Consider the following 14,034-nt stretch of genomic DNA (forward strand, 5'->3'; position numbering starts at 1 on the left):
GTATTCATGCTCTGAAAACAGATAATAACCTGGTCTTCATGCTCTGAAAACAGATAATAACCTGGTCTTCATGCTCTGAAAACAGAACCTGGTATTCATGCTCTGAAAACAGATAATAACCTGGTCTTCATGCTCTGAAAACAGAACCTGGTATTCATGCTCTGAAAACAGATAACTGCATAACAAATTATGTGCATGAAGACTAAGTTATCTACCTATCTGGTCTAAACTCCTTACCTTGAATTTGGCCTTGGTTCATCATCCCTCTTATGAATGTCTCCAACTTAAAAAATAAATCAATCTACATTTCCACACAACGGGTCGTGTAACAATCAACCAAACTATATAGACTACATTTAGCAAGCAAATTAATCCAAGGAGCTGATCAAATACAAATTTGGAATAAAAATATTTATTCTTTGTTTTCTAAATGAGTAAAGTCAGTCCATTCGCATGTGAAGCTACAAAGTGGGTGACGCCAGTGAACTCAGTCTGATTGATTTAGTTGTCCTCTACACAAGGAGGGACAGCATCTCTCCAATTAGGATTGATTTAGTTGTCCTCTACACAAGGAGGGACAGCATCTCTCCAGTTATGATGATAGGTTGAAGAAACTTTTTTTTTTTTTTAAAGACGTAGCACTTAATTGCCATTCCTTTGATGATGAAAACAGCCCATTGTTAATAAGGACTATGTACTAGGTGTAGCTCTTGGTGCACTCTGGAAAGGCTACCGCAAAACTGTAAACAGCAACATCTAGTCATCTCTGAACTGAGCCCAACTCAAATGGACTTTCAGTAATGGCAGCAACTACAGTAGGCTCACGTGTTCTGTTCTGGAGAGGCCTCAAGTTTGATAGTTCCCATACAGCAAACATGATGATGAAATAGAGGCCAAACAATTGAATCTCTGAATCTCTAATTGTACTATTGAAAAAGTCTGAAGGCACAGCATGCAATCCTCATTGTCTCGAGGTGTGGATAAACTGTCCATCTTAGAAGAAGACAAGCTCTTAATTGTCTGTTGTAGTTTGAATTTCAAATGTTTGAGGAAATTGTTGAATGACAGTTAACAAGTTGTTGTCCAAAGGATTTGACTTCAGGTTGATACACTTCAGAGCTGGCATGGCCTGCAACTTTTCCATGGGGACGTCTGTGGGAGAGATGAGACATTAGACATTTGAGAAAGAGCCAATGAATGTTCACAAGAGACTAAAGGCGTCATTATGGCTGGTTCCTGATTCTCCACACTTCTCCCACTTCTCTGCACTTGCTCACTTTCTCTCACGGATAAAACAACGGTATTAACTTCCTCCAGCCAATTCTAACACCAATCTAATGGTATTAACTTCCTCCAGTCAATTCTAACACCAATCTAATGGTATTAACTTCCTCCAGCCAATTCTAACACCAATCTAATGGTATTAACTTCCTCCATCCGATTCTAACACCAATCTAATGGTATTAAATTCCTCCATCCAATTCTAACACCAATCTAATGGTATTAACTTCCTCCATCCGATTCTAACACCAATCCAATGGTATTAACTTCCTCCAGTCAATTCTAACACCAATCCAAATGTATAAACTTCCTCCAGCCAATTCTAACACCAATCCAATGCATTTAAATCCTCAGAAGAAGGGTAGAGAATGGGAACGCAGCACCGACTCCATCTTACCAGTGATGTCATTCCCTTCCAGGTTGATTCTTTCCAGTGACTGGATCTCCGTCAGTCTCTCAGGGAAGACAGACAACTTGTTGTTGGCCAAGTTGATGCTGGTCAGATGTTCCAGCTCGCCAACTACATCTGGCAGTTTAGTGATGACATTGCCGTGCAAGTCCAGTTCTGAAAAGATATTGGAAAATACTGCTAAATCACCAGCTAACTTACCTGAATATTCCTCGCACAGATTCAACACATTCAGTCAAATATTTGTCGACTATTGGTGTATTAGGCTAACCTGGTCCCAGATCTGTTTGTGCTCTTGCCTACTCCATTCTGTCATTGCCAAGCCAATGACAATTCCATAAGGTGCTGGCAAGTGAACAGAAATAGACTGGCCACAAGGCTACTGTTCGGCTGCTATGCTGGCCCCGGGCTACTGTTCGGCTGCTATGCTGGCCCCGGGCTACTGTTCGGCTGCTATGCTGGCCCCGGGCTACTGTTCGGCTGCTATACTGGCCCCAGGCTACTGTTCGGCTGCTATACTGGCCCCAGGCTACTGTTCGGCTGCTATGCTGGCCCCGGGCTACTGTTAGGCTGCTATGCTGGCCCCGGGCTACTGTTAGGCTGCTATGCTGGCCCCGGGCTACTGTTCGGCTGCTATGCTGGCCCCGGGCTACTGTTCGGCTGCTATGCTGGCCCCGGGCTACTGTTCGGCTGCTATGCTGGCCCCGGGCTACTGTTCGGCTGCTATGCTGGCCCCGGGCTACTGTTCGGCTGCTATGCTGGCCCCGGGCTACTGTTCGGCTGCTATGCTGGCCCCGGGCTACTGTTAGGCTGCTATACAAAGATGTGTGCTACCTTGAAGATAAAGGATTTAAAGCTATCAATCTGATAACGTGTGATAGTGTTATATAAAAGGCCCCTCCACTAAAACATGTTAAGTTAGGGGGGGGGGGGAGAGAGAGAGTACGCATGCATAGCTACCTCTCAATTGAGTGAAGGTTTTGAAGAATTTGCTTGTAACTCCCTTCATCTCATTGTCAGCCAACGTGACGATGTGTATCTTCTCTGCAACACTGTTGAGGACCCTGAATACCCCATCTGGGAAACTGATCAGTTTGCAGTTTGACAGATCTAAAGAAATAAAGGATAACAATTAGTAATGGCCATGGATACATCCCAAATGGCACCCTATTCCCTATTTAGTGCACTACTTTTGACCAGGGCCCATAGGGCTCTATTCAAAAGTAGTGTACTACATAGGGAATAGGGTGGTATTTGGGATGCATATATGAGAAAGCATGGCTTAGAGCTGAAGAAGATTAGTGTTATATTGAAGAGGTTATTTCAAAATAAACTTTACAGTCTGTCACGATCGCCGTAGTGAGGAGACCAAAGCACAGCGTGATGTGAATACATATTTTAATGTAAGACGAAAGACCACGAAAACAAACTTACAAAACGACCGTGACCGCTATAAACACTGAGCGCAAACATGCAACATCACATAGACAATAACCCACAAAATATGGCTGCCTAAATATGGTTCCCAATCAGAGACAACGATAAACAGCTGCCTCTAATTGAGAACCAATCTAGGCAACCATAGACATATAAAACCCTAGAACGTAAACAACCCCATAAACCTACAAGACAGTACAAACACTACCTAGACAGTACAAAAACCCTAGATGAGACAAAAACACACATACTACCCTCGTCACACCCTGACCTAACCAACATATATAAAGAAAACAAAGAATACTCAGGTCAGGGCGCGACACAGTCATACCTTGCTCAAATCTAACGTCACTGCAACCCTCTGGTTCTTATGTCAAATATGCAATTAAGTTTACAAGAACTAGTCAGGCTGAGAGGACAACATAATATCATCCTTGGAAGGAGAGAGCTTTAGGTAACACATTACTGCCATCTGCTGGCCGAAAGTAGTAAGACTCAACAACCTGGATATACTTGTAGATCGGGGATCATCAACTACATTCAACTGCAGGCTGATTTGTCTTGGAGTGGATGGTCGGGGGGGCCGGAACATGATTACAAATAATTTGTAGACTGCAAATTGACCGCAAGAAGCCTAAACAGATATAGTGTTTGACTAAAACATAATCCTTTCAAACCTTGTTTACATTTGTATACGATCACGTATCTTTCTGCTATGCGTTGGAATGATTGGGAACAGATTTCTTTGATTAAAATCACTTGGAGCTGATTTACTGGTGTTTTTACAGTCTTTTATGACCGACAATGAAAATTAAGACAAAAAATTTAAATATACCGTACCAGTCAAAAGTTTGGACACACCTACTCATTCAAGGGTTTTTCTTATTTTTTTTTACTATTTTCTACATTGTAGAATAATAGTGAAGACATCAAAACTATGAAATAACACATATGGAATCATGTAGTAACCAAAAAAAAGTGTTAAACAAGCATTCCTCATGAAGATGGTTGAGAGAACGTCAAGACTGTGCAAAGCTGTCATCAAGGCAAAGGGTGGCTACTTCGAAGAAACTAAAATCTAAAATATATTTGAATTTGTTTAACACTTCTTTGGTTGCTACATGATTCCATATGTGTAATTTCATAGTTTTGATTTCTTCACTATTATTATATAATGTAGAAAATAGTAAAAAATAAAGAAAAACCCTTGAATGAGTAGGTGTATTTTTTAAAACTATTTTCTACATAATAACGAAGACATCAATTAAATCAAAGGATTGACTTAACTTACCCAGGGTATCTTTCTCTTCCTCCACGGTTGCATTGACCCTCCGGGCAACATTGGCCACAGCCTCTGCCATTATACTAGGTCTACGAATCTCACCTGGGGTAGAGATGGGGAGAGGTCGGTGTAATACTTCAGATATACATTTTAACCAGACATTTTCAAGTGCATTTTCTTTGGCATATTAAAATAGTATTCATTCATCAGGTTAATTAACATGGTTGTTGTTTTTTTCATGCAATTTGGCAATTAGCTATTTTTAACATGTTACCAGGTCATGCATACAAGATTGCTAGTTGCAATTTTGTGTCAAGGATCCTCTATTGTACAATACATTAGAATGTTACAATGCATCTTGTTCAATGTCAGCCACTGCTGCAACATTGTCCTCTTCACAAAGTTCACACAAAATCCCATGAATAACTTGATCACCTGTCCCACGTCAAGTTATAGGCGAGCTACAACAGTTAGTTAGCTATTAAAGCGAGCTTAATTCGTAGTAATAGCTAAATTGCTAGCTTTCTAATGTAGCCTACTCATAATTCCACAAACGACGTCCGGGTGGAGATCTGTATAATAGATTGTACAATAGAATCAGCATATACTGTATGACGGGAGGTGGATCAACCTACCCTTAAACTTTAACTGTGGTTGACAGCTGAAAATGTTAGCAAGTCGGTTCAAGGCTCCGTCCAATCAAATCCATTCATTTTCAAACAACCACCGTCAAATTTGGCGAGAGACTATTTTTAACCAAAGAGGATACACTGGGCTAAAGTCGATCGATGCACTTTTCAGATGACCTGTTCTGACGTTATTGTTAAAATAAGTCCAATACTTCAAAATGGTTTGTTTTTGTGCGCAATTTGAGTTTAAAGACACTATTTTAGCCTCTTGTTGCCATCAATAGTTATATTGCTTCTACAGTACAAGCTACCGTATTGACGAGAGTCATAGGCGCACAAGGAAGTTTCAGAGAGATAACTGCGAAGGACTACAGATTTAAATTCTGCCCATGTCTTACGCAGGATTGATCTGTATAAATATCAGTCTGTAACGGGTGTTAGGTTGTATCAAGTTGTGTCATCACAGTGTAGTGTCTCAGCACTAATAGCACATATACGACTAGATCAACTGATTGTTGAGTTATAACAGTATAAAAATGGAAGTTCAGAGTTTGACCTACCTTAGGATCCTGGTTAGGACTTAGCCCGCTGTGTCATGACAGAGTTGTCCTGCCGCAGCCACTATTCTGGAAAAACCCTGATTGGTCAACTATTTGTTGCTTTGTCAATGGACGTGAAGACAATGGGAATGTATTGAAACGTACTCTCTATTCATTCAACATTAAATCAATCATGGTGAATAGGATGCCAGGTGAATGAGGCCAGAAGATGCCGTTAATGTACTTTTTTTCCCCAATTGTCCTTGTTGCACGTTCTCACCAGTTACACATTAGTTATTACCTTGTACTTCATATCTGATATAGTTCTTGAGAAGTAGGCTATTTATAGTGAGGAACATGTATTTATATTCCTGAACTTTTGGGACATTAATTTTTGTGTATTTTTTGGTGATTTTGAGAGAAAAGATTTTGATCATTCTAAAAACTGAAATTTCATCCACCTATATTGTTTATTTTGTGCCAGGAATTCGTTTTTTGTTGTTGTTGGTGCCCCACTTGTCAGTCTAATAATAGTGTGGTCGTTTCAGGTAAATATGCCAACAATCCAGCATGGTGCATTGCTCAACTCAGAGAACTCCAGAACCCATAGAATTAGAATGAATGAATATTCACAACAGGTCATTCTAGTGAATGTACATATCGTGTTTTTTTATAGACAAGAATCATAAGCATACGTTATGTTACTAATGAATGAATAACATGAGAAATATTACCTACCAAAATACATACACTTTAATCAGCTAACAAAATATTTTTACAATATGAAACATATTTATGACAAAATCCTCCTAAAACAGAGAGAGCAATAAATTAACATAAATAACCAAGCTTTATTTTATTATTATTTACAATAAATATAATGTCAGTGTTCCGTTACACCCAGTAGGTGTATACTATAGTATAAACAGTGCTTAAATGGTGAACAACACCATTTCCTATGACTTATAATGAAATGGCGGGTCCTCTTACTGATTCCTAAAAGCAGTAAGATAAAATCAGTCACGTTCTGAGAGAAAATCCATACTGTATATATATATCCAGGCTTTCTAAACATACCATCTACCATACTGCTTGAGGAGTGCACAGTCACAATAATCATAAGAACTAACAAAGTGTTTTCTTATTGTTTTCGACCATCTGATACAGACTCTTGGATAATAGTTCTATCAGTGAAATTCCACTCTAATGTTTCCGGAACTCTCTGTTGCGTGCGTCCGAAAGGAGACGAGTGGTAGCCTCGTCTCCATCTCAAGCGGTTGTGAGGAAGACGGCCCCAGGCTTTGCTCCGGCCATCTCTTTACTGAAGGTCGGGTTGAAGCCCGTGACAGAGGCTACAGGCAGCCACATTCATCCACAACCATATCCTCGTGATGGCGAAGCAGCATTTCTCCATTCTCATAATACAGCATGCTTAGAGGACTCATCTTGGTGGGGGCGCAGCACGCCGAGGGAACCCGCTCAGGGTGGTAGTGTTTTAGGAGACTCTAGAGGGGAAAAAAAGCATCAAGAAGCAATCTGCAAGTAAAGATAGGTATGAAATAGGCATGAAGCATTGCTATAGTATCTAATTTTGTTTATTTTTTTACCAGGCAAGTCAGTTAAGAACAAATTCTTATTTTCAATGACGGCCTAGTGGGTTAACTGGTCTAGGAACAGTGGTTTAACTGGTCTAGGAACAGTGGGTTAACTGGTCTAGGAACAGTGGGTTAACTGGTCTAGGAACAGTGGGTTAACTGGTCTAGGAACAGTGGGTTAACTGGTCTAGGAACAGTGGGTTAACTGGTCTAGGAACGGTGGGTTAACTGGTCTAGGAACAGTGGGTTAACTGGTCTAGGAACAGTGGGTTAACTGGTCTAGGAACAGTGGGTTAACTGGTCTAGGAACAGTGGGTTAACTGGTCTAGGAACAGTTGGTTAACTGCCTGTTCAGCTGACCTTGTCAGCTCGGGGGTTTGAACTCACAACCTTCCGGTTACTAGTCCAACGCTCTAACCACTAGGCCACCCTGCCGCCTCTACACTCTAACCACTAGGCTACCCTGCCGCCTCTACACTCTAACCACTAGGCTACCCTGCCGCCTCTACACTCTAACCACTAGGCTACCCTGCCGCCCCTACACTCTAACCACTAGGCTACCCTGCCACCCCTACACTCTAACCACTAGGCTACCCTGCCGCCTCTACACTCTAACCACTAGGTTACCCTGCCGCCCCTACACTCTAACCACTAGGCTACCCTGCCACCCCTACACTCTAACCACTAGGCTACCCTGCCACCCCTACACTCTAACCACTAGGCTACCCTGCCGCCTCTACACTCTAACCACTAGGCTACCCTGCCACCCCTACACTCTAACCACTAGGCTACCCTGCCGCCTCTACACTCTAACCACTAGGCCACCCCGCCGCCCCAATGAGCTTTGTACCGTTAAGATATATACGAAAACAGTAAAGATACATGTGAAAACCAATATATTCTATGACACATTTTGGAAAATCCCGTAGAAACACATTGAAACGTACCTGCATGTAAGCATGATTTGTTGGGTTCAAGTCTTCTCCCAAAGGACTTGGACAGATCCCCTCACATCGATAGGCATTATACTTCTTTGGGAAGACGATCCAGGACCCCCAGCCTATCTGATTGAAGTCTACATGCATGTCCACTCTTCGACAGAGAGACGGGTCGATCTCAATGTTTCCGCTAGACACCTCTGGACCCCTCGTGTCTGGCGGTTCCCTCTGGCCTGAGTGGCCCCTTTTTTTCCTGTGTCTCTTCGGCCTGCGGAACTTCTTGGACTCGGTGGTGGACAGGAACTTGGACTGTTCGGCCGTGTGGAGGAGACTGGCTTTGGCCTGGGAGCCCTCCTCTGACCCTGTATGAGAGAATACAACCAGTAAGGCTCTGTCGCTCACACACTGACTCTGCTGTGTTGTAGACCCAGCCAACTGGACAGGGTTCTGCTGTGTTGTAGACCCAGCCAACTGGACAGGGTTCTGCTGTGTTGTAGACCCAGCCAACTGGACAGGGTTCTGCTGTGTTGTAGACCCAGCCAACTGGATAGAGTTGGGGAAGTACACATCTCTCTCTGTCTTGTTTGGTGATCTCCTCTTCATTGAGCTCCTGGAAATCTGTTCCTGGCCGAGCCAGTTCAACAGCGGATCAGTAAGGTTGTACACCTTCCAGTGCTGAGAGGAGTTAATCACAGAAGAGACAGAGAAATATCCCACCAGCTGGTGTTCCTGGCAGATCCCCTGTGTCTGCCTGCACGGGTAGTCGTGGTGATGGTAGATCTCCACGGTAATGTTGGAAGCCCTCGTCGCCCGGGGAAACCTGAACCTGAGCTCCGCTGCTTGGATCCGTTCGTCGGCCAATAAGGTGGTCAGGTCAAAGGTTGCAGTCCAGCGTCGGGGTCTGTGAAATAAACCTATTGGAAAGAAGAAAATTTTTAAAAATAAACAGATTTTTCAACATTTGTACTGACTAGTACTTCTTTGAACATTATCATCGGGTCTGGTCTCATGTCAACTAAGTACTTCACATATATGTCTATTAGACAAACATATCACCCATCTTCTTCAAACCCTTGAAATGGTCTACTAAGAGTAAAATAGATTTTTTATTTTATTTATTTCACCTTTATTTAACCAGGTAGGCAAGTTGAGAACAAGTTCTCATTTACAATTGCGACCAGATTACAAATAATTAATGTTAATTGTTTTTACTTACAAAAAGAGCTTTTAAGCAACCATAGAGCTAATGAATAAACTGTTAATTTAGGAGGAATACACATGTTCTGTTCAATCCTGGACAGCAATTCAGGCAGAATATTTAGCATATTGTTTCTGGGTTACATCTAAGTAGTCTGAATGAGTCATGCTTGTATTCTAAAAACAATATTGTTTTAATATTTTTTAAAGAAATACCATTTTAGATCTAGGCAAAGCATGTTTGCAAATAGAAATTCCAACCATGTTTTTCAATGTAACTAGGCAACTAGCTTGTGGATGAATCTACCATCGGCTGGCGTCAACATCAACATGTGTGAATTAGGACATGAATTGTGATGCAAAGAAGAACAAGACATTGGAGGTGTGGTACATAATTCATCAAGAAGATTAAAGACTATTGTACTATTGTCCAAATGTAATGTATTGTTGCTATCCATCGTCTATTTGTTGATTATAGGTACTGTACCAAAACATCTACATTCCTCTATGGGTCTGTTTTGCTCTGGGGAAATAAAACTCTGAAGATTAAGGATAACACAACGACAACGACAGGAGGACGAGGCTAGGACTAATCCACTCAAAGTAAACACCGGATCGAAACCAATCATTTAACACGCCCTTAGCTCGGCTTCCGCATATCCTCCATTCAAACAAATAGGTAACAACTATGACACCTAGCAGTGATGTTAAATTAGATTTAGTGGTGATGCGAGCGGAGCGGTCCGTGGAACATATAGGCTAGATGTTGTTAAAATCCCGCTCTGGCCCGAGATGTAGTTCTAGGTCATCACTCTAATCTAATCAAGTGAAGTGTGAAAAGAACTGAGGGGACTTGTTGATTGATTTGAGTTAACAACAGATTTGAATAGGCATGTCTGGCAACATTTCTAATCAACATCTCCCATTTAAAGAAAAAAAAGAGGTTTGCTTTGAGAATTAGGCTGAAAACCAGCCTTTTCACACGCTGATCCATGTACGGTTATTCAGGCCGACAAAATGAATGTGGATTGGAGCGCTTTGAGCTCGTCTGGCGAAGAGATTTGACAGCCACTGTGGTGCGCAAACATAGCAAGAAAATTATCTCTTAACTTTTTTTGAAGAATAAAAATAATGCAAGCAAAAAATAGCGCAAAACAACATTTAATTTACTAGGCTTAGAGGAGGCTAGGCAATAGGCCATAAACTATTATAAAATGCCCTAAACAGGATATTTATTATTATTTTCTCCTGTGTTAAACTAAATTCGGGCAGGCAGTAGATGCTAAATGTCAAGAATGTAGCCTATATGCCCTACTAAACGAATGAATAAATAGGCCTATAGGATAATATACTTTAAAAATATATATATATAATCTTACTTTTTGCCATCACACTCTTGACTGTGTCTGCTTGTTTTGCGATGGCCTTCTCCATGACGTCTATAGGCCGAGTAAGATTTGACTTGTAATTCCGGTAAAGGTGCATCATGTACTTCGGTGCCAGGTGATGGAATCCAGGTGGACGGTGGTCTGTAGCAAAGCGTCGTGATTGTCCGTGATAAACTCCATCTCTAGATTTGTGAATTCCTTGAGTCAGCAGTATGAGCAGAGAGGCATGTAGCGCTACACCTAGAACGCCTAATGAACGCATGCTGATCAAATTGCATGACAGATTCCTCTGCGGGTTGAGATAAGCTTGGCTTTTATACCCCTCCCGCACCACGCATATTTAACAAGTAGCCGCGAACATTAAAGGAAATTGACATGCGTCTTCAAGGCTTGTGGCAAGGCAGGTCATCATCCATTGACATGTTAATGAGATGCCCAAGCCAATGACTGGATGAAGTGTGTTTATAGCACTTTTCTCATCAATAGCTCTTTCAAATGTTACTTTGTTTGTTAGCCTTCATCTACGTTCACTTTCCGTATGAAATAGATTCATTCCAATCGATCAGTTAGGCTATAGATTAGGGTTAATGGTTTTACTTTGATAAACCTATACATTCTGCTTTCTGTAACGAAGAGCAAGCTGGTTATGACAATAGATTACTATTCATTCTATGGACATAAGTTTATATAGTCTTTCTTACATATGTTTCTAAAATCGGGGCCCGTATCCACAAAGCATATTAGAGTTATGAGTTCTGATATAGAATCGGGGCCCGTATCCACAAAGCATATCAGAGTTATGAGTTCCGATATACAATCGGGGCCCGTATCCACAAAGCATATCAGAGTTATGAGTTCCGATATAGAATCGGGGCCCGTATCCACAAAGCATATCAGAGTTATGAGTTCTGATATAGAATCGGGGCCCGTATCCACAAAGCATATCAGAGTTATGAGTTCCGATATAGAATCGGGGCCCGTATCCACAAAGCATATCAGAGTTATGAGTTCCGATATACAATCGGGGCCCGTATCCACAAAGCATATCAGAGTTATGAGTTCCGATATACAATCGGGGCCCGTATCCACAAAGCATATCAGAGTTATGAGTTCCGATATAGAATCGGGGCCCGTATCCACAAAGCATATCAGAGTTATGAGTTCCGATATAGAATCGGGGCCCGTATCCACAAAGCATATTAGAGTTATGAGTTCTGATATAGAATCGGGGCCCGTATCCACAAAGCATATCAGAGTTATGAGTTCCGATATACAATCGGGGCCCGTATCCACAAAGCATATCAGAGTTATGAGTTCCGATATAGAATCGGGGCCCGTATCCACAAAGCATATCAGAGTTATGAGTTCCGATATAGAATCGGGGCCCGTATCCACAAAGCATATCAGAGTTCTGAGTTCTGATATAGAATCGGGGCCCGTATCCACAAAGCATATCAGAGTTATGAGTTCTGATATAGAATCGGGGCCCGTATCCACAAAGCATATCAGAGTTATGAGTTCTGATATAGAATCGGGACCCGTATCCACAAAGCATATCAGAGTTATGAGTTCTGATATAGAATCGGGGCCCGTATCCACAAAGCATATCAGAGTTATGAGTTCTGATATAGAATCGGCCCGTATCTACAAAGCATCTCAGAGTTAGGAGTTCTGATCTAGAATCTGTCTATCTAATCTTATTCATTATGATTTAAAAGGAAAAACAGGTAATTCCTCTTTCTCTTCAGTTTAGGCATGTAGACTTTTAATAGGCTCGAGGGGCAATGTTATTGTAATATAATTAATAGCATGATATTAATAGGCCTGTGTGGGCAAATACAATTCCATGTTTTCAGAGATGTGCTGTCTTTTTGTGTTTTATTATAGACTATTATAAATATTGCGCTCTGCGTCTCTGCGTGAAAAGAACAGTGGATTGAACGCTCAACGGACAAAAAAAAACATTCCTCTTAGTGCGCATGCCCAGCCCCTGCTTTTATTCAGATAGTGGAAATCCTTTCCTCCGAAAATCTGCGAGAAAGGACCGTATAGGTAGACAAATACGTGGAAGAAACTATCCCTGAAATAAAACACAAACCGCTGCTTTACATCACTTTTCCTACGTTTATTGAAACATCCGACTAATGAGTGATTTTTGGAGCATACACGGTTCTTCCGAGTGAAATGGTGAGTACATTTTACCGTCCTGTCTCATTTCCCGTGTCCACGCGCACATTGGTAGGCTAAACTGTAAAACATCGGTACTCCGAGTTTGCGTTTATGTGGATATGTTAGCCAAATGTGAAGTGTGTGTGCTGATGTCGGTACGCGCGGCCAGTGCATGACCACGTTGCAACGTTGCATCAAACAAAATCAAATGTGGTATAAAGTTGGAAGTTTGTGGCATGTGGTTGGCTTGGCCGCCCTCCATGCCTCCTCCAGTCTCCATCGATAGGCTAATTGTATGTCGACCCAGTCATGTTTGATGTAGCACTGAAATTGTTTAAATTGTTCCAGTAAACTTGTTTGAAGTGCCAATCTATCATTCATTGCCCATTGCGGCTGGGGGGTGGAATTCATGTGATACAGATGGGGACGCTGTTCATTGGCTAATAGGTGTGTAATATTCAAATGATAACTCTTCGGTCGACTAAATGATTATTGGCGCCTTTACACTTCCAGTAGACCTGTTCAGGTGTTTAACACCTCTTAGGTCCGTTACTGTGCTACAAATACAACAGTTCAGTATTTTGCGATTAGTTAGACTAAGTTGATGTAAATAGAGCAGGTGATTTGGACGGCAATTTAAATGTCCTTTTCGTTTGATGTCCCTTTTAACCCCCCCCATCCCCATCCCCCCATTTAAACCTAATAGAGTGATTTGCCAAGCTCTCGAATTAGGCAGGTCAAATAAAGCAAGATCTTGTTTAATGTCCGTTACTCTGCATTGACACAGAAACTAGGCGCTACATTTTTTAAATCTCGTCAAACTCAAGATAAAAAGTGATTATGAAGATCAATCAAGCCATTACAACATATCGATACTGTTGTTGATACCGCGCTGCTCCTCCCCTTCCTTTAATCAATAAATAAAGGAGCCACATAAGAGAGAGATAGAAATGGCGTCTTTCTGTAGGCACTAACTCAGCCATGGTTCTTTGGACAAAGCCTATGGGGGAAATTAATGGCGTTTTTGGCCGAAAATAAGGTCTGTGGTAAAAACACAGGCTTAGGGGATCTCATACTTTTATTTAAAATGAGATCATCTTCATCAGCTAACGTCACTTTTAGTGACTTTTTAAAAATGTATGTCATTTATTTAAAAAAAACTATTTTAAA

General features: G+C 41.4%; 3 protein-coding genes across 6 annotated transcripts in view; 1 reads left to right on the forward strand and 2 right to left on the reverse strand.

Moving 5' to 3' along the window:
- Nucleotides 1-392: 392 nt before the first annotated feature.
- On the reverse strand, nt 393-5,672 carry LOC118936473 (leucine-rich repeat-containing protein 20). Of its 4 annotated transcripts, none has more exons than XM_090217735.1 (5): nt 5,599-5,672; nt 4,419-4,511; nt 2,651-2,800; nt 1,679-1,846; nt 393-1,152 (listed from the first exon to the last, which is right to left on the reverse strand). In XM_090217735.1, the coding sequence occupies exons 2-5, from the start codon at nt 4,486-4,488 to the stop codon at nt 1,013-1,015; spliced, it is 528 nt and encodes a 175-aa protein (XP_090073861.1). In that variant the 5' UTR covers nt 4,489-4,511; nt 5,599-5,672; the 3' UTR covers nt 393-1,012. The 4 variants fall into 4 exon arrangements, with proteins under 4 accessions (XP_090073861.1, XP_090073860.1, XP_090073858.1 ...); XM_090217734.1 differs by lacking the exon at nt 5,599-5,672 and adding an exon at nt 5,045-5,375; XM_090217732.1 differs by lacking the exon at nt 5,599-5,672 and adding an exon at nt 4,949-5,061.
- A 635-nt stretch (nt 5,673-6,307) lies between these two features.
- LOC110515815 (nodal homolog) lies at nt 6,308-10,741 on the reverse strand. The gene is made up of 3 exons (XM_036959878.2): nt 10,687-10,741; nt 8,120-9,024; nt 6,308-7,082 (listed from the first exon to the last, which is right to left on the reverse strand). Exons 1-3 carry the CDS (start codon nt 10,739-10,741, stop codon nt 6,930-6,932), a joined length of 1,113 nt encoding a protein of 370 aa, XP_036815773.2. The 3' UTR covers nt 6,308-6,929.
- Nucleotides 10,742-12,658: 1,917 nt separating this feature from the next.
- Nucleotides 12,659-14,034, forward strand: part of LOC110516810 (paladin) — a 162,936-nt gene continuing 161,560 nt past the window's right edge. The window contains exon 1 of the mRNA XM_090217737.1: nt 12,659-12,882. The gene's annotated coding sequence lies outside the window, so the exon portion shown is untranslated. The remainder of the gene's footprint in view (nt 12,883-14,034) is intronic.

The sequence above is a fragment of the Oncorhynchus mykiss genome, chromosome 23 (assembly GCF_057628025.1).
Source record: "Oncorhynchus mykiss isolate SJ-2025 chromosome 23, ASM5762802v1, whole genome shotgun sequence".
Taxonomy (NCBI): Eukaryota; Metazoa; Chordata; class Actinopteri; order Salmoniformes; family Salmonidae; genus Oncorhynchus; species Oncorhynchus mykiss.

What these genes read in the sequence shown, in the direction of transcription:
- LOC118936473 (XM_090217732.1), bottom strand. An exon ending in AACCTTCACTCAATTGAGAG is followed by an intron (nt 1,847 to 2,650) that starts GTAGCTATGCAT and finishes ATATCTTTTCAG; the next exon opens with AACTGGACTTGCACGGCAAT. An exon ending in GGAAGGGAATGACATCACTG is followed by an intron (nt 1,153 to 1,678) that starts GTAAGATGGAGT and finishes TCTCTCCCACAG; the next exon opens with ACGTCCCCATGGAAAAGTTG.
- LOC110515815 (XM_036959878.2), bottom strand. Translation starts at nt 10,741, where the DNA reads ATGGAGAAGGCCATCGCAAAACAAGCAGACACAGTCAAGAGTGTGATG. An exon ending in CAAGAGTGTGATGGCAAAAA is followed by an intron (nt 9,025 to 10,686) that starts GTAAGATTATAT and finishes TCTTTCCAATAG; the next exon opens with GTTTATTTCACAGACCCCGA. An exon ending in CAAATCATGCTTACATGCAG is followed by an intron (nt 7,083 to 8,119) that starts GTACGTTTCAAT and finishes TTTCCCCTCTAG; the next exon opens with AGTCTCCTAAAACACTACCA.